We start from the raw sequence: 19,862 nt of genomic DNA on the forward strand, positions 1-19,862 counted from the left end.
TCTGGAATTGTGATGCCACCAACTTTGGCTTTCTTTTTCAATATTCCTTTGGCTATTCGAGGTCTTTTCTGGTTCCATATAAATTTTAGGATTATTTGTTCCATTTCTTTGAAAAAAATGGATGGTACTTTGATAGGAATTGCATTAAATGTGTAGATTGCTGTAGGTAGCATAGACATTTTCACAATATTTATTCTTCCAATCCAGGAGCATGGAACATTTTTCCATTTCTTTGTGTCTTCCTCAATTTCTTTCATGAGTACTTTATAGTTTTCTGTGTATAGATTCTTAGTCTCTTTGGTTAGGTTTATTCCTAGGTATCTTATAGTTTTGGGTGCAATTGTAAATGGGATTGACTCCTTAATTTCTCTTTCTTCTGTCTTGTTGTTGGTGTAGAGAAATGCAACTGATTTCTGTGCATTGATTTTATATCCTGACACTTTACTGAATTCCTGTACCAGTTCTAGCAGTTTTGGAGTGGAGTCTTTTGGCTTTTCCACATATAGTATCATATCATCTGCGAAGAGTGGTAGTTTGACTTCTTCTTTGCCGATTTGGATGCCTTTAATTTCTTTTTGTTGTCCGATTGCTGAGGCTAGGACTTCTAGTACTATGTTGAATAGCAGTGGTGATAACGGACATCCCTGCCGTGTTCCTGACCTTAGCGGAAATGCTTTCCGTTTTTCTCCATTGAGAATGATGTTTGCGATGGGTTTTTCATAGATGGCTTTGATAATATTGAGGTATGTGCCCTCTATCCCTACACTTTGAAGAGTTTTGATCAGGAAGGGATGCTGTACTTTGTCAAATGCTTTTTCAGCATCTATGGAGAGTATCATATGGTTCTTGTTCTTTCTTTTATTAATGTGTTGTATCACATTGATTGATTTGCAGATGTTGAACCAACCTTGCAGCCCTGGAATAAATCCCACTTGGTCGTGGTGAATAATCCTTTTAATGTACTGTTGAATCCTATTGGCTAGTATTTTGGTGAGAATTTTTGCACCTGTGTTCATCAAGGATATTGGTCTGTAGTTCTCTTTTTTGATGGGATCCTTGTCTGATTTAGGGATCAAGGTGATGCTGGCCTCATAAAATGAGTTTGGAAGTTTTCCTTCCATTTCTATTTTTTGGAACAGTTTGAGGAGAATAGGAATTAGTTCTTCCTTAAATGTTTGGTAGAATTCCCCCGGGAAGCCGTCTGGCCCTGGGCTTTTGTTTGGAGATTTTTGATGACTGTTTCAATCTCCTTACTGGTTATGGGTCTGTTCAGGCTTTCTATTTCTTCCTGGTTCAGTTGTGGTAGTTTATATGTCTCTAGGAATGCATCCATTTCTTCCAGATTGTCAAATTTGTTGGCATAGAGTTGCTCATAATATGTTCTTATGATTGTCTGTATTTCTTTGGTGTTAGTTGTGATCTCTCCTCTTTCATTCATGATTTTATTTATTTGGGTCCTTTCTCTTTTCTTTTTGATAAGTCTGGCCAGGGGTTTATCAATCTTATTAATTCTTTCAAAGAACCAGCTCCTAGTTTCGTTGATTTGTTCTATTGTTTTTTTTGGTTTCTATTTCATTGATTAGTCTTTCTTTCTTGTTCTTTCTCTAGCTCCTTTAGGTGTAGGGTTAGGTTGTGTACCTGAGACCTTTCTTGTTTCTTGAGAAAGGCTTGTACCGTTATATATTTTCCTCTCAGGACTGCCTTTGTTGTGTCCCACAGATTTTGAACCGTTGTGTTTTCATTATCATTTGTTTCCATGAATTTTTTCAATTCTTCTTTAATTTCCTGGTTGACCCATTCATTCTTTCGAAGGATGCTGTTTAGTCTCCATGTATTTGGGTTCTTTCCAAATTTCCTCTTGTGATTGAGTTCTAGCTTCAGAGCATTGTGGTCTGAAAATATGCAGGGAATGATCCCAATCTTTTGATACTGGTTGAGACCTGATTTAGGACCGAGGATGTGATCTATTCTGGAGACTGTTCCATGGGCACTAGAGAAGAATGTGTATTCTGTTGCTTTGGGATGAAATGTTCTGAATATATCTGTGATGTCCATCTGGTCCAGTGTGTCATTTAAGGCCTTCATTTCCTTGTTGATCTTTTGCTTGGATGATCTGTCCATTTCAGTGAGGGGAGTGTTAAAGTCCCCTACTATTATTGTATTATTGTTGATGTGTTTCTTTAATTTTGTTATTAATTGGTTTATGTAGTTGGCTGCTCCCACGTTAGGGGCATAGATATTTAAAATTATTAGATCTTCTTGTTGGACAGATCCTTTGAGTATGATATAGTGTCCTTCCTCATCTCTTATAATAGTCTTTGGCTTAAAATCTAATTGATCTGATATAAGGATTGCCACTCCTGCTTTCCTCTGATGTCCATTAGCATGGTAAATTCTTTTCCACCCCCTCACTTTAAATCTGAAGGTGTCTTCGGGTTTAAAATGAGTTTCTTGTAAGCAACATATAGATGGGTTTTGTTTTTTTATCCATTCTGATACCCTGTGTCTTTTGATTGGGGCATTTAGCCCATTAACATTCAGGGTAACTATTGAGAGATATGAATTTAGTGCCATTGTATTGCCTGTAAGGTGACTGTTATTGTATATTGTTTCTGTTCCTTTCTGATCTACTACTTTTAGGCTCTCTCTTTGCTTAGAGGACCCCTTTCAATATTTCCTGTAGAGCTGGTTTGGTGTTTGCAAATTCTTTGAGTTTTTGTTTGTCCTGGAAGCTTTTAATCTCTCCTTCTATTTTCAATGATAGCCTAGCTGGATATAGTATTCTTGGCTGCATGTTTTTCTTGTTTAGTACTCTGAATATATCATGCCAGTTCTTTCTGGCCTGCCAGGTCTCTGTGGATAAGTCTGCTGCCAATCTAATATTTTTACCATTGTATGTTACAGACTTCTTTTCCCGGGCTGCTTTCAGGATTTTCTCTTTGTCACTAAGACTTGTAAATTTGACTATTAGGTGACGGGGTGTGGACCTGTTCTTATTGATTTTGAGTGGGGTTCTCTGAACCTCCTGGATTTTGATGCTTGTTCCCTTTGCCATATTGGGGAAATTCTCTCCAATAATTCTCTCCAATATACCTTCTGCTCCCCTCTCTCTTTCTTCTTCTTCTGGAATCCCAATTATTCTAATGTTGTTTTGTCTTATGGTGTCACTTATCTCTCGAATTCTGCCCCCATGGTCCAGTAGCTGTTTGTCCCTCTTTTGCTCAGCTTCTTTATTCTCTGTCATTTGGTCTTCTATATCGCTAATTCTTTCTTCTGCCTCATTTATCCTAGCAGTGAGAGCCTCCATTTTTGATTACACCTCATTAATAGCTTTTTTTATTTCAACTTGATTAGATTTTAGTTCTTTTATTTCCCCAGAAAGGGCTTTTATATCTCCCGAGAGGGTTTCTCTAATATCTTCCATGCCTTTTTCGAGCCCGGCTAGAACCTTAAGAATTGTCATTCTGAACTCTAGATCTGACATATTACCAATGTCTGTATTGATTAGGTCCCTAGCCTTTGGTACTGCCTCTTGTTCTTTTTTTGTGGTGAATTTTTCCGCCTTGTCATTTTGTCCAGATAAGAGTATATGAAGAGGGGCGCCTGGGTGGCTCAGTGGGTTAAGCCGCTGCCTTTGGCTCAGGTCATGATCTCGGAGTCCTGGGACTGAGCCCCGCATCGGGCTCTCTGCTCAGCAGGGAGCCTGCTTCCTCCTCTCTCTCTGCCTGCCTCTCTGCCTGCTTGTGATCTCTCTATCAAATAAATAAATAAAATCTTTAAAAAAAAAAAAAAGAGTATATGAAGGAGCAAGTGAAATACTAAAAGTGTGGCAACAACCCCAGGAAAATATGCTTTAACCAAATCAGAAGAGATCCCAAATCGTGAGGGGGGGGAAGGGGATATAAAGAGGTTCAGAAAGAAAAAAAGAAAAGAAAAAAAAAGAAAAAGAAAAAAGAAACAAAAAAAGAAAACCAATAATGAAAAAATATAAAAAGGAAAAAATAAATATATATATATTAGATAAACTAGTTAAAAAACATTAAAAAAGAAAAGGGTAACAGTTAAAAAAAATTTAGCAGAAGAAGAGAAAAAAAAAACTGAAAAAGAAAAAAAAATTAAATTAACTGCAAGGCTAAAGAATCATGGGGAGAAAGCCATGAGTTCCATGTTTTGCTTTCTCCTCCTCTGGAATTCCACGGCTCTCCTTGGTATTGAAACTGCACTCCTTGGTAGGTGAACTTGGTCCTGGCTGGGTTTCTAGTTGATCTTCTGGGGGAGGGGCCTATTGTAGTGATTCTCAAGTGTCTTTGCCCCAGGCGGAGTCGCACCGCCCTTACCAGGGGCCGGGCTGAGTAATCCGCTCGGGTTTGCTTTCGGGAGCTTTTGTTCCCTGAGCGCTTTCCGTAGAGTCCGGAGGACGGGAATGAAGATGGTGGCCTCCCAGTCTCCGGCCCGGAGGAGCCGAGAGTCTGGGGCCCCACTCCTCAGTGCGTCCTCAGAGAACAGCGCCCAATTGCTCCCGTCACCCTGGCCTCCGGCCGCGCTCCGAGCTGACCGAGCCTGAGACCGGTTCAAGGTAAACCCGAGCTTAGAGCTCACTCCTCGGCTCTGTCTCTGTAGCCGGCTTCCCCGTTCTAATACCTGCAAGCTCTGCGACACTCAGACACCCCGATCCTTCTGTGACCCTGCGGGACCTGAGGCCACGCTGACCCCGCGTGCACTTCACCCCAGTTGAGCCTCTGGAGCGATGTCCCTCAGCGGAACAGACTTTTAAAAGTCCTGATTTTGTGCTCCGTTGCTCCGCCGCTTGCCGGGAGCCGGCCCCTCCCCCCGGGGTCTGTCTTCCCCGTCCCTTTGGATTCACTTCTCCGCCAGTCCTACCTTTCAGCAAGTGGTTGATTTTCTGTTTCTAGAATTGCTGTTCTTCTTCTCTTCGATCTCCCGTTGGATTTGTAGGTGTTTGCAATCTTTAGATAAGCTATCTAGCTGATCTCCCGCTACCGGAAGTAGTCTCAGCTGCTACTTCTCCGCCGTCTTGACTCCTCCCAAGATTGATAAAATTATCTGTATAATCATCCACACATATAAAAATACTCACATGTGACTTACAGAATGACCAGGAAATACTTTGCTTCATTTGTTTCCCCCTTTATAATCCAAGGACTAATTTCTATAAAGAACTTAGAATTTTGTTAGTGTTTTTATTTATTCATTTATTTAAATATTCTTAACACCTAACATGGGGCTCAAAATCATGACCTTTTATCAAGAATCCCAGTCACAAGCTCTTCCGACTGAGCCAGCGCAGCCCACTCCCCCACTTTGTTTTTGTTTTGTTTTACTTGTTTGTTTATTTTTGTTTTAAGAACTTATCATTTCTTATAGAAATTTTAACCTGGGGGGAGAAAAAAAAGAAATTTTAACCTGGGGAGTAGTAGATAAAGGTAAAGTCTATAGATCTTTCAACCCTATTAAATTGTCTATTCTGTAAGGCACTATTAAAATAATTATAATATATTTACATAGCACTCTACAGTCTTACAAATTACTTGGATATGTATAATTTCATTAGGATCCTACATTCATCATATATGAAGGACATAAGTAATATTAGTATCTTTATGTTATTATTCAGGAAACAGCTGTGACTGTAATAACTTCCTAAAAGGTACACTTAATGTAAAAGTTTTATAGTATTTATTCAGTGATTAAGTTCTGCTTAATGAACAACTTGCACCTGACTTTGTTGTCTGGCTTTTCTTAGTGCCACACCAAAAATTGTTTCTAAGGCAAGGAGTATTGAAGTTGAGAATAAAAATAATTTGTCCGTTCAACTAAACAATCTGGAACCCATCACTAATGTACAAATCTGGTTAGCCAATGGAAAAAGGATTGTCCAGAAATTTAACATTTCTCACAGGTGAGTCTTTCATTTCATTATTTGTCTGAATTTTTTCATGTTTAAATTTCTTTTCAGTTCAGTTAGCAGTTTTTAAGAACTAACCAAGGATCTTACCAGTTCTCTAAACAATATGTCATGACAATAGAAGTTTTTGGACATTAATGAAGTACTTTCAGTTTGTTTTATGGATTATCATTTTTATCAATTGATTGGCCTTCTTGTATAACTAGATACATAGTTTTTTTTTCCTTTAAGATTTATTTATTTCAGGAGGGGAAGGACAGAGGGAGAGGAAGAGAGAGAATCTTAAGCAGACTCCCTCATGAGTGTGAAGCCCAACACATGATTCTGTCTCACAGCCCTGAGGTCATGACCCACGCCGAAATCAAGAGTTGAACACTTGGGGTACCTGGGTGGCTCAGCCAATTAAGCATCTGTCTTCAGCTCAGGACATGATCCCAGGTCCTGGATTTGTGCCCCGTGTCAGCCTTCCCTTCTCAGCATGGAGTCTGCTCCTACCTCTGCTGCTCTCCCTGCTCATGCTCTCTGTCTCAGATAAATAAAATCTTTAAAAAATAATAAAATTACATATCTAGGGGAACCTGGGTGGCTCAGTCAGTTAAACATCTGCCTGTAGCTCAGGTCATGATCCCAGGGTCCTGGAATTGAGCCCCACCTCAGGCTCCCTGTGCCTCAGGAAGCCTGCTTTTCCTTCTCCGTCAACCCCCTCCATGCTCATGTTCTTTCTCTCTCTCCTTTTTCCCTCAAATAAATAAATAAAATCTTAAAAAAAAAAAGATTGTTTCTCTCCCCACCTTTCCCGTTGCCTCTCCCCACATACTCTCTTTAAAAAAATACACACACACACACACACACACACATACATAAACATAACTAGCTCAGAATATATTTTAGTATACCTTATGTGCCTTTTCCCTGATCATACCTCTTTTCGTTTTGTGCAAGACATACTGTATTCTGAATTTATGTTAATCATTTTCTGCTTTTACTCATAGTTTTATCAAGTACAGACGTATCTTAAAAAAATACTGAATTGTTTTGCTCATTTCAAATAATTAGTTTGAATTTTAAAACAGTCATAAAGGGGCACCTGGGTGGCTCAGTTGGTTAAGCAACTACTTTTGGCTCAGGTCATGATCCCAGGACCCTGTTGAGCAGGGAGCCCAGTGCGGATCGAGCCCCACGTCAGGATCCTTACTCAGCAGGAAGCCTGCTTCTCCTTCTCCCTCTGCATGCTACTCTGCCAGCTTGTGCTCTCTCTCTCTTTCTGTCAAATAACTAAATTTTTTAAAAAAATCATAAATTGGGGCTCCAGGGTGGCTCAGTCAGTTGAGTATCTAGCTCTTGGTTTCTGCTTGGTCATGGTTTCTGGGTCATGAGATGGAGCCCTTAGTTGACTCTGCGCTCAGTGCTGAGTCTGCTTGACATTCTTTACCCATCCTTCTCCTTCCCCTTCTTTTTTTTTTTTTTTAAGATTTTTTTTATTTATTTATTTGATAGAGAGAGATCACAAGTAGGCAGAGCAGCAGTGGGGTGGGTGGAGGTGGCAGGGAAGCAGGCTCCTTGCTGAGCAGAGAGCTGGATATGGGCCCCAATTCCAGGACCCTGAGATGACCTGAGCTGAAGGCAGAGGCTTAACCCCCTGAGCCACCCAAGCACCCCATCTCCTTCCCCTTTTTCTTCCCTTCTATTCTTCCCCCTACCCCCTGCTCCCACTCTGTCTGAAATAAGTAAATCTTAAAAATAAAGTCATAAATAGAAAAGTTTTAAAAACACTATAAAGAATTTTTTTCCCATAGGCTTCAAGAGTAAGTTACTAATCTGATGACCATCACCCAAAATACTTTTGTGTGTGTGTGTGTGTGTGTGTGTGTGTCAGAGAGAGTGAGCACAGGCAGACAGAGTGGCAGGCAGAGGCAGAGGGAGAAGCAGGCTTCCTGATGAGCAAGGAGCCCGATATGGGACTCGATCCCAGGACACTGGGATCATGACCTGAGCTGAAGGCAGCCGCTTAACCAACTGAGCCACCCAGGCGACCCCACCCAAAATACTTTTGTGTGTTTGTGTTTCCCACAGAGACTTTATCACATATAACCACATTTTGGCCATTTGAGAATTTAACATTAATACACTTCTATGAGCTAATATTTGGGCCCTATTCAAAGTTTGCCATTTAATCTGATACCATCCTTTTTACCCAAAGGCCATTCAGAATCACACATTACCTTTTAGGTGTCATGTCTCAATTTGAAATAATAGTTCATCATACTTTTTCTAAGAAACCCTGGTTCTTTTTAGTGGTGCCGAGAAGCCAGGATCTGGGTAGTAGGTATGCTTACTGCTTGATGGCACCACTCCCAGGCTTTCTGAGTGGAGAGAGCTAGAGGTGTATACACACATACATATACATACATACGTACCCATTTACATGTGTATTTTCTATGTCTTTGCATAATGAAAAGCATGAGTTCACGTAGATACCTCCAGACTCAATAAACCACCATTGAGTTTATTCCAGTTTTTTCCTTTCCATATGTGTAACTTAATTTCTTCCACAGTGAATAGCCGGGCTTCAATTTTTTTTTTTTTTTTTTAAGATTTATTTATTTATTTTAGTAGTGGTAAGGGGAGGGGTAGAAGGAGAGAAATCCTCAGACTCCCCACCAAGCATGGAGCCAATGCTGGGCTCAATCCCAGGACCCCGAGATCATGACCCAAGCCAAAACCAAGAGTCAGACTAGGTTAACCAGCTGAGCAACCCAGGCACCCCTCGATTATTCTTAATATATTTACTGATTGATTAATCCTCCCAATTACTAATTGATTAATCCTCCTCTATGTAACCCTGTTACATAGGGTTTTCCCTGTTGCCACCTCCCCCACTTGAAGAATTCTTCACTCTGCTTGGTCTTTATCCTGACTGAGTTCCCATTTCAGTTCCTTTCTCTTCCTGCTGCATCTGACACATCCCCCAGGCCACTTCAACACCCCGTGTCAGTGACCTCTTCATGCTGGCTCTGACACTCAGTACCCCGCTTCTCCCCCATGCCTTCTTAGTCTCTTCACCCCTTCCTGGTTCTGACATGCTGCATTTGGCTGCTCCTTCCAGCCCACTCCAGGCCACTTCTTCTCCTACCCCGCAATTTGGATATATTCCTCACCCTACTTTGCTTCTGGCACTCTGTCCTGGACATCTTTTGTAGGACATACCCCTAACCTTGCTTACACTCTGACCACCCCTGCCTTACCTCCCCCTGCACTGACACCCTCCTTCTGCTTCTCAGGCTCCGACACCAGGCAGGTGGGCAGCTTTCCTGTACAGATGCCTTCTGAACCCTGCTTAGACTGATTCCCTGTTCTGGGCAACCTCAATTCCTGTCATCATTTCTGGCTCCCATGTTCTGTGCTCCTAGTGGCTTTTGGATCAGGTTCAGTAAGGGGAAAGAAATGCTGTTTTGCTTTTTATTTAAAATTGACATGAATGGAATCATATGTGTTATACTACAATTTTTTTTGAGACTCATCCATGTTGATGCGTATTGCTGTCCCTCATTTATTTTCTATACTATATTCCATTATATGAAATCAGTTATCCATCCTATTTTTGTTAGTAGTGTTCTAGGTTTCTATTTGTTTATGTGGATGTATCAGTCAGCATTGCCTAGTAAACAGCCAGAAAAATCTCATGGCATGGGATAATAAGTATTATGTGTCAGTTGATGTGGATTTGCTGATCTCAGCTGGGCTCATTCATATGTTTGCAGATCATTTAAGGGAGCACTAGTTTAAGCTACAGATCTGAGTCTAGGTATACCCCTGTGTCTCTCATCCTTGAATCAGCACCCTGCTTGTCAGTGTTCTCATAACAGGGGCAGAGGCACAAGCGCATTTACTTGTATCACTGTACTAACATCCCATTGACTAGAGCAAGTCACATGGCCAAGTCCTGTTTATTGTACACTTTGTAGAAAAGACTAATTTCCTGACCTAACTGCTGTAAAATCTTTTTTGTAAAGCAGATGATCTGTTCTGGGCTCTTCATTCTGTTTGAGTCTTCATCTAACTTTGCTTTTGCCAACTCCATGTTCTCTCTCTCTCTCTCTCTCTTTTTTTTAAGATTTTATTTATTTGACAGACAGAGACAGTGAGCACAGGAACAGAACACAAGCAGGGGGAGTGGGAGAGGGAGAAGCAGGCTACCCGCCGAGCAGGGAGCCTGATATGGGGCTCGATCCCAGGATCCCGGGATTATGACCTGAGCCAAAGGCACACGCTTAATGGACTGAGCCACCCAGGCACCCCTCCACTTTCTCTTAATTACTATTACTTTTTATTTATTATTTTTAAGATTTTACTTATTTATTTGACAGAGAGAGATCACAAGTAGGCAGAGAGGCAGGCAGAGACAGAGGAGGAAGCAGGCTCCCTGTCGAGCAGAGAGCCTGATGTGGGGCTCGATCCCAGGACCCTGAGATCATGACCTGAGCCGAAGGCAGAGGCTTAACCCACTGAGCCACCCAGGCGCCCCTAATTACTATTACTTTTTAATAAAATTGAGTTACTTCTTTATTTTCCTGCATATTTTATCAGTTAGCGGTAGAGCTGTCCTAAAATCTACAGCTATAATTGTGTATTTGTCTATTTCTCCTTTCTTTCTGTTAAAATTTACTTTATATATGTTAAAGCTCTGTAGTTAGGTCTGTACAGAGGTAAAATTGCAGTTTTTTTCTGATTAATTGACCTTTTTAACACTGAGAAATGTCCCTTTTAATCCCTGATAATTTTTTGTCATAGTTTACTTTACCTGATACTAATATAGTCACATAAGCCTCTTTATGATTAATGCTTGCATGGGGTACATATCTTTCTCTTTAATTTCATTATATCTATGTATTTATGTTTCTGTATATTTAAAGGTATTTCTTGTCAGTAGTTACTTGAGTATAGTTTTTATGTCTGGGTTAACAGTCTTTTTTGATTCTTGTTTTGTGTTTTGTTTTTAGCTACTACATATTGAATGTTTTCTATATATTAGGCTCTCTTCAAGGCATTTCACTTACATTATTTCTAAATAGCAAACTACCCTACACAGCAAGAATCAGAGAGCTGATGATCATAATAATAAAAGAAGCATGTGTTCATAATTTTTTAACAATTTCTTTATAAGAGAGGGTGGGGAGGGGCCACAGGGGAGAGAGAGAATCTTATGCAGACTCCACAACCCAGCGTGGAGTTCGATCTCATAAACCTGAGATCATGACCTGAGCGGAAATCAGCAGTCCATCACTTAACTGCTTGAACCACTCAGGTGCCCCAATAATAGAAGCAGCATATGTTTAAATGGTGCCTTAGGATGTTCTTCTGTGACCCAAGTTCTTTCAGATGGGAGGAAGGCAAACTAAACATGTGAAAAATGGAAGAGGGGATTTGTTATTCCAATCTAAATTTCTGTATTTTCAGGGAAATAAAATATTTTAATCTCAACTTCTTTGTCTAGAAAAATACTTGCAACATTTTTAGTAACAAATAGTCACCTAGATTTTCCTTTTCTTGAACGACTAAAGCATTTGAAAAACTCTGGCCAACAGTATTTATTAACTGATTATTAATCAGACTTTGTTTTTATTTTTTAATTTTAAATTTAAAAAGTTTTTAGGATACATCTGTAATTTTATTATAAAACCATTCTTTTGGGATTCGTTAGTTTGGCATAGTAGCCCAGAAGTAACAGTTGCATTCCTTGCTTCCTGAACTAAAATTTAAGTTACATTATATCCATTACATACAAGTTACTTGCACTCATTAATGCTGCAGATCCTGACCCATATTCCCTTTACAGAGGAGCTGATGTTAAGGGATTGAGTAAATATACAGAAGTTCCTTCTTGAGACTATTTCTTCTTCCCCCAAATTACTTTGCTTTATAAATAATTAGGGGTGCCTGGGTGGCTTAGTCTGAAAAGCATCTCCCTTAGGCTCAGGTCATGCTCCCAGGGTCCTGGGATTGAGCCCCACATTGGGCTCCCTGCTCAGTGGAGAGCCTACTTCTCTCCCTCTTCCTCTGCCTGCCCCCCTGCCTGCCTGTGCTCTCTCTCTGTCAAATAAATAAAATCTTCAAAAAATAAATGAGTGAAATAAAATAATCAAGTTGCCAGTCTGAATAGCACCACCCAAGAAGCAGCATCACAATTGGTTTTTTTGTTTTGTTTTGTTTTTTATAAGATGAGGGAGTTTTTTTTTTTTTTTAAGATTTTATTTATTTATTTGACAGAGAGATCACAAGTAGGCAGAGAGAGGCAGAGAGAGGAAGGGAAGCAGGCTCCCCGCCTAGCAGAGAGCCCAATGTGGGGTTTGATCCCAGACCCTGGGATCATGACCTGAGCCAAAGGCAGAGGCTTTAACCCACTGAGCCACCCAGGTGCCCCTTTGTTTTGTTTTTTTAAAGACTTTTTTATTTGAGTGAGAGAGGGCATGAGAGGGGAAGGGTGAGGGAGAAGCCAGCTCCCCGCTGAGCTCAGAGCCAGATGCGGACTCGATCCCGAGACTCCAGGATCATGACCCTGAGCCAAAGGGGGTTTACTTAACCAACTGAGCCACCCAGGCACCCTCACAGTTGGTTCTTAAAAAGCAGTGCAGTGCATGTTTTATACCACAGGCAAAGGGAGTGATCACTTTAGTTTGAAATTCCTGTAGTAGATAGAGTTTCTTCAAAAATTAAAGCATTCCATCAACTTTTTCTAGATGGTATTGTGCTATATGTTTGTCAGTGGGTCACTTTCTGTGCTGTGTTTGCTTTGAAAGGATCTTCAGTATATCTCCAATACTCCTTTCTTAAAGTGTCTTTTTTTTTTTTTTAAAGATTTTATTTATTTATTTGTCAGAGAGAGAGAGAGGGAGAGAGCACAGGCAGACAGAATGGCAGGAAGAGGCAGAGGGAGAAGCAGGCTCCCCGATGAGCAAGGAGCCCGATGCGGGACTCGATCCCAGGACGCTGGGATCATGACCTGAGCCAAAGGCAGCTGCTTAACCAACTGAGCCACCCAGGCATCCCAAAGTGTCTTTTTTTTTTTTAAGCCAGGATTTCAGACAACACTAATGCTTATTAAGAGTGTCCTCCTTGGGGTGGTGGCTCTCTGGCTCACAAGCTCAGTCAGAGCTTGTGACTCTTGATCAAAGGGTTGAGTTCGAGCCCCACGTTGGGTGTAGAGATTAATTAAAAATGAAATCTTTTAGGGGCACCTGGGTGGCTCAGTGGGTTAAAGCCTATGCCTTTGGCTCAGGTCATGATCCCAGGCTCCTGGGATCCAGCGCTTTCTGCTCAGCAGGGAGCCTGCTTCCTCCTCTCTCTCTGCCTGCCTCTCTGCCTGCTTGTGATCTTTGTCTGTCAAATAAATAAATAAAATCTTAAAAAAATATATTTTAAAAAGTGTCTTCATAAATGTCCACAAGAAAGGCAATTAGGGGGACCTGTGACTTGGTTGCAAATCAAGGAATGGATTTAGTAGATTGGGATATTTGGAAAGACCACAGTCCTATAAAATCCCTTCCAAATAGTTGCATACACTTTCATTATGTGGTACTAGTTTGATCATTCCTAGAGTGTAAAGGACTTCTCTCTCCAGTATAGCCAGTAGTGTTAGAAATTACGAAATATCTTTGGGTCCAGACAGTTATTTCTCAAATCCTCCTTAAGAAATTGGTCTATACAAACCATAAGTGACTCTTTTTTTTTTTAAAGGTTTTATTTATTTATTTGACAGAGATCACAAGTAGGCAGAGAGGCAGGCAAAGAGAGAAGAAGGGAAGCAGGCCCCCTGCTGAGCAGAGAAACCGCTGCGGGGCTCGATCCCAGGACCCTGGGACCATGACCTGAGCTGAAGGCAGAGGCTTTAACCCACTGAGCCACCCAGTCGCCCCAACAAACCATAAGTGACTCTTAATCTCACAAAACAAACTTTTGGGGGGAGGGGGGTCGGGAGAGGTGGTGGGGTTATGGACATTGGGGAGGGTATGTGCTATGGTGAGTGCTGTGAAGTGTGAAACCTGGCGATTCACAGACCTGTACCCCTGGGGATAAAAATACATTATATGTTTATTAAAAAATAAAAATTAAAAAAAAAAGTGCTGTTCTAACACCCCCCCCCCCAAAAAAAAGAAATTGGTCTACATTGGAGCGTCTGGGTGGCTCATTTGTTAGGTGTCTGCCTTTGGTTCAGGTCATGATCCCAGGGTCCTGGGATTGAGCCCTGCATTGGCAGGGAGCCTGCTTCTCCCTCTCCCTCTGCCTGCTGCTCCCCCTACTTGTGCTGGCACTCTCTGTCAGATACATAAAATCTTAAAAAAAAAAAATTGGTCTACATATTGCAGCTCATTATCCCAAAGCTTAAATTCCTGAATAACCCATTGCTGATGTTCCCAGCAGTGGTAATTCTTTGCATCCTAATCAAGAGTATGGGCAATAAACTCAGGGCCCTCATTCCACTAATACCCGTGGTGCTAAACTTCATAGTTTTTGGCCTGTTTCTCAAATATTACAGTGGGGTAGTTCCTTTCCTCTTGTCAGTCATTTTGAGGTGACTTTAAGAGAACTTTCTAAAAATGCCCCATTGCATAATTGGCTGCTTTTAACTCAGTATCATCTCCTGTTAGTTTAAAAGCTCGTTCACGTCTAGGGCATCTGCATGGCTCCATCAGTTAAGCATCCAACTCTTTTTTTTTTTTTTTTAAGATTTTATTTATTTGACCGAGATCATAAGTAGGCAGAGAGGCAGGCAGAGAGAGAGCAGAGGAAGCAGGCTCCCTGCTGTTCAGAGAGCCCGATGTGGGGCTCAATCCCAGGACCCTGAGATCACGACCTGAGCCGAAGGCAGAGGCTTAACCCATTGAGCCACCCAGGCGACCCTAAGCATCCAACTCTTGATTGTGACTCAGGTCATGATCTTGGGTGGTGGGGTCGAGCCCCGCTTCGGGCTCTGCGCTCAGCAAGCAGTCTGCTGGAGATTTTCTCCTCTCCCCCGCCCCTGTCCGCATGCATCCATTCACTCTCTCCCTCTCTCAAGTGAGTAAGTAAATCTCTTTAAAAAAAAAAAAAATGCTCATTCACTTCTTTCCTCACACTGCAGGACAGCCCAGAAATAATCCAGTCTAAATTTTCCACTGTAAATGATCTGGATCACTGGATTAAGGCCATCATTCTGCTCTGTCGGGTGCAAGACATAGGTGGGCGAGTCTGGGCTCAGGTGCCCACCATCCATAAGGGTGCCGCTGCTTCTCTGGGCTCAGCTCCCATAGCTTCTTCCTGATGCTGCTGCTAGGGCAGGGGCGGCTCTGGCTAACTGGGCTTGCTTCCCTGCATAGCCTCCCCAAGCCCAGCAATGGTCACCATCTCGCCGTGGTCCACAGCAGAGGTGGCCCAGGCTTTGTTTTTTATTTTTAAAAAAACTTTTTAAGCTTTTTTTTTTTTTTTTTTCCTTTTAGTAATCTCTACACCCAGTGTGGGGCTCCAACTCATAACCCTGAGATAAGAGTCTCACGCTCTTCTGACTTAGCCAGCCAGGCACCCCTCTGCCCTCCAGCCCCCTACCACCACCCTTTGTTTGTAAATTGGAATGTTTAGTCCACTTTTGACATTGATATATAATATCCTGAACTAATTGAGTTTAAGGCTACTATCTTGCTCTTTGTTTTCTCTTTACCCCATGTCTTTTTATTTTTTTTAAGATTTTATTTATTTGACAGAGCAGGCTTGTGCTCACAAGCAGGAAGAGAGGCAGGCAGAGGGAGAGGGAGAAGTAGACTCTCCGCTGAGCAGGGAGCCCAATGCGGGACTCAATCCCAGGACTCTGGGATCGTAACCTGAGCCCAAGACAGACGCTTAACCTACGGAGCCACCTAGGTGCCCTTTTCTTTCTTTCTTTCTTTTTTTTTTTTTTTTAAGGTTTATTTATTTTATTTTAGAGAGAGTGAGCATGAGTGGGAGGGGCAGAGGGAGAGGGAAAGATAATCCCAAGCTGACTCCATGCTGATCATGGAGCCCCACACGGGGCTCAGTCTCACGACCTGAGATCATGACCCTAGTTGAAACCAAGAGTTGGGTCCCCAAATGACTGCACCACCCAGGCACCTCTATCCTTTTTTTTTTTTTTCTTTTTTCTTTTTTCTTTTTTAGATTTGTTTATCTGGGGGTGAGAATATGGGCAGAGGGAGAGAGAGAGCCTGTTCTAAGCAGACTCCATGTTGATTGCTGAGCCCCACTGAAGACACCAAGAGTTGAACACTTAACTGACTGTACTACCCAGCACCCCGTCTTACTCTTTATTCGTCCTTTCTTGCCTCCTTTTGAGCTTAATGTGTACTTACTATTTTTACCCTCTTACAGCTTTTTAGATTTGCATTTTTTTATTCTCTTAATGACAACATAGAGATCATAGTGTATGTCTAAAAATTTTTACTGCATGGTTCCTTTAATCTTTACTTTAAAAAAAAAAAAGTTTTATTTATTTATTTGAGAGAGAGAGAGAGCGCGCGCATGAGAGAGGAGAAGTCAGAGGGAGAAGCAGACTCCCCGCGGAGCAGGGAGCCCGATGTAGGGCTTGATGCTGGGACCCCAGGATCATGACCTGAGCCAAAGGCAGTTGCTTAACCAGCTGAGCCACCCAAGTGCCCTGCTGTCTTCTTTTCATATTTATAACATTTGCTGTTAGCTTTAGCCTTTTGTTATCCCAACTTTTGGTACCCAAATAATACATGAGACTATGTCCTAGACTTTTTTGGCAACTCACACAGGCTTAATAGACTGACAGTTAATGAATTTTTGTGAATTGATTAGGAGAATTCTGTTTTTCATGATAATGGCATAGTTCATTAATTCTGAGTTAAACATTTTTTCACATTTTAGCCCCTGTGAAATGAGAGTTTATCCTAAAATCCATGGTTGACCACATGACAGTCATTACGTAATTATCTTTTTCTTGGCATCTGCCTCAACGCATGCAGAACAAGTCTCAGCTGAACAAAAAACATCTCAGAGACAGTTTCTTTTTTAAAGAAGTTCTTTATCATCAACACACCCGTCAATACAGAGGGCTGGTATTATGTGGAAAAAGAAAGGTACCACAGGCACCTGGGTGGCTGTCGGTTAAGCATCTGCCTTCAGCTCTGGTCACGATCCCAGGGACCTGGGATCAAGCCCCGCATTGGGCTCCCTGCTCAGTGGGGAACCCGCTTCTCCCTCTCACCCTGCTCATGCTTTCTCTCTCTCTCTTACAAATAAATATAATGTTTTTTTTTAAGATTTTATTTATTTATTTGACAGACAGGGATCACAAGTAGGCATAGAGGCAGCCAGGGGAGGTGGGGGAAGCAGGCTCCCTGCTGAGCAGACAGCCTGATGTAGGGCTTGATCCCAGGACCCTGAGATCATGACCTGAGCCAAAGGCAGACACTTAACCCACTGAGCCACCCAGGCGCCCCTCAAATAAATATCTTTAAAAAAAAAAAAAGAAAAGAGAAAAATGTGTACCACATTATGACTGAATCAAAAGTGATTGAAAGGATCTGAGTCTGAACAATGTTCAAGTATTAAGAGTGGCTTAACCATTTTATTCTAATAGAAACACATGCTTGATCTGAGAAGTGTTTACATGAAATTGTGCTTTCAATAAATATAAAAATTCTAAGTGTTAAGAAAATATTTTGTCATAATCTGGATTTTTTTTAGCAAAACATAAAGTGATGTGTCTTAAAAATCACTGGCATCTTAGTTGTAATGAACTTTGTATGTGTTCTCTCTAAATACATACACATAGGGGTGCCTGGGTTGCACCTCCTGGAAGCAGGAGGCCTGCTTCTCCCTCTTCTGTTCCTGCTGCTTGTGTTCTCTCATTGTCTCTCTCTCTCTCTATCAAATAAATAAAATATTTAAAAATACATACATACATACATATTTAGGTGAACATAACTTTGAGCTACCTCCAAAATTGCAGTTATTGTCGTGTTGATTACAGTAACTGAAATTCTACCTACTGAGTTAGGAATTTTCCTAATTGTGTTTGAAACACAACCTAACCTGGTATTTAAGAGACATAGCCTATATCTGTGTAATAGTACTATAGTAGTACATATATGATCCATTCAGAACCAGTTACAGATAAATAAACTTTATATTATAGGAACTTCCAGATACACACATGTACCCAAACAAAAGAGAATATACAGTAATTCCTCATTCAGTTCTAGTGAACTGTTTTCAGGGAAATCTTAGATTTCGTATAGTTTCCTATTAAATATTTTAATGTAGAACTCTAAAAGGGAAGTACTCTATAAAAATGTAACCATAAAATTATATAGGACTGATGAGTCACTGTACTCTACCTCTGAAACTAATAACATATATTAATTAAATTTAAAACAAAACATAAATAAAAATGTAACCATAATACCCTTGTCACACTGAAGATAATTAATAGTAATTCCTTACTATCCAGGATCAGCCTTTAAAAAGATGGCCCAAAGGATCAGTTCTATCATAATTGGACTATTCCGTGTATTAACATAACTAGAAAGATATCTTCAGCTTATTACCTTACCTTAAATTTACTCAGGTTTTCATAAAATCATATTAATAGTTTGTGCTGTTTTACAGGATAAGCCATATCAAAGACTTCATCGAAAAATACCAAGGATCTCAAAGAAGTCCTCCCTTTTCCCTGGCCACAGCTCTTCCTTTCCTCAAATTGCTAGATGAAACACTCACATTGGAAGAAGCAGATTTACAGAATGCTGTGATCATTCAGAGACTCCAAAAAACCGCGGAACCTTTTAGAGAACTTTCATAACATTGATTTTTGATACACTGAGTGGAAAGTCTACAGAGAAAGGATGGTTGTATATGAACCTCCAAACCAAAATGAGGGAAGGGAAGTGAGATTCACTGGACTTTCGGTTCGGGCACTCTCCTGATGAGAAGATTTTTAAATAAGTACAAGTTAGGAAAGTGAACCATGACTGGAAACGATACTCAGTGCACTTTTCCCAAAAAGCTGCTCAGAAAGAAAACTACACTTATTTTCAAATACCAGTTATTCAACAGTAAGGTATATTAAATCACGATATATCATATAGAATCTTAATGTGGTATAAATGAGCAAATGTATTCACACACCGTTCATTCAGATATTCCCAACCAGCAGTGGTATGTCCAGATGTTAGCTGTCTCAGATTTTTGAAATAACAATATATTAAGAAAATTATACATGGCAGGTTAAAAACATCAGTGTGATGATTTTACATCTGAGATGCAGTCAGAAGGCTGGAAGGAACTGCTTTCACCAGAGCTATGCCTGAACCTCAAGATGTTCTCAATTTTTACTCTCTAATGGGTGAAATACACTCATTTGGCACAGTATCTAAAATGTATTTTAAGAATAAAACTGTGCAGCTTAGTATAATGTCAGTATTAATCTGCCTCCTCACATTTTGACATTTTCAAGAAGTGTAATTTTTAAAAATTTCTTTTCTATGCAGGAACCCTAGTTCAGCCGTTAATTTTGTTTTCTTTTGAAAATTAGGGATTTGTTTTTAGCTAACATTTTTGAGTTAGCCTTTCATTTGCTACCGCTCACTTAGAATCTAATGCTTGTGTTGATACATTGCTATTTAATATTTTTTAACTGCATCAGATAAAGTATGGCTTTCTATTCCATATATATCAGAGCCAACCTGGGTATATATTAAAGGATTGTTTATTACATTCTGATGCCACCAAGGAAAACATGTTTTGTATCTTAGTCTTTTAATTCAAACTGGTTAGACTAATATATTTCACTGTCAGATTGAATTCCCTTGCCTAAAGATAAGTTTAAGAAGTTTTTTTTTTTGCAAATTACCTACTGAATCTTACTTAAAGCAGAATTTACATTGAATGTGCCAAGGAACTAAGT

At 40.6% G+C, this 19,862-nt stretch overlaps 1 protein-coding gene across 4 annotated transcripts in view; it reads left to right on the forward strand.

Annotated features, from left to right (window-relative positions):
* Nucleotides 1-18,852, forward strand: part of UBXN2A (UBX domain protein 2A) — a 56,814-nt gene extending 37,962 nt beyond the window's left edge. For all 4 annotated transcript variants that reach the window (XM_032866932.1, XM_032866929.1, XM_032866931.1 and 1 more), the window contains exons 6-7: nt 5,765-5,920; nt 18,566-18,852. In XM_032866932.1, the coding sequence (XP_032722823.1) occupies nt 5,765-5,920; nt 18,566-18,758 (349 nt within the window). In that variant the 3' untranslated portion in view covers nt 18,759-18,852. The remainder of the gene's footprint in view (nt 1-5,764; nt 5,921-18,565) is intronic.
* The last annotated feature ends 1,010 nt before the right edge of the window (nt 18,853-19,862 follow it).

Source organism: Lontra canadensis, unplaced genomic scaffold (assembly GCF_010015895.1).
Source record: "Lontra canadensis isolate GAN:19392208 unplaced genomic scaffold, GSC_riverotter_1.0 scaffold32, whole genome shotgun sequence".
In the NCBI taxonomy this organism is placed as follows: domain Eukaryota; kingdom Metazoa; phylum Chordata; class Mammalia; order Carnivora; family Mustelidae; genus Lontra; species Lontra canadensis.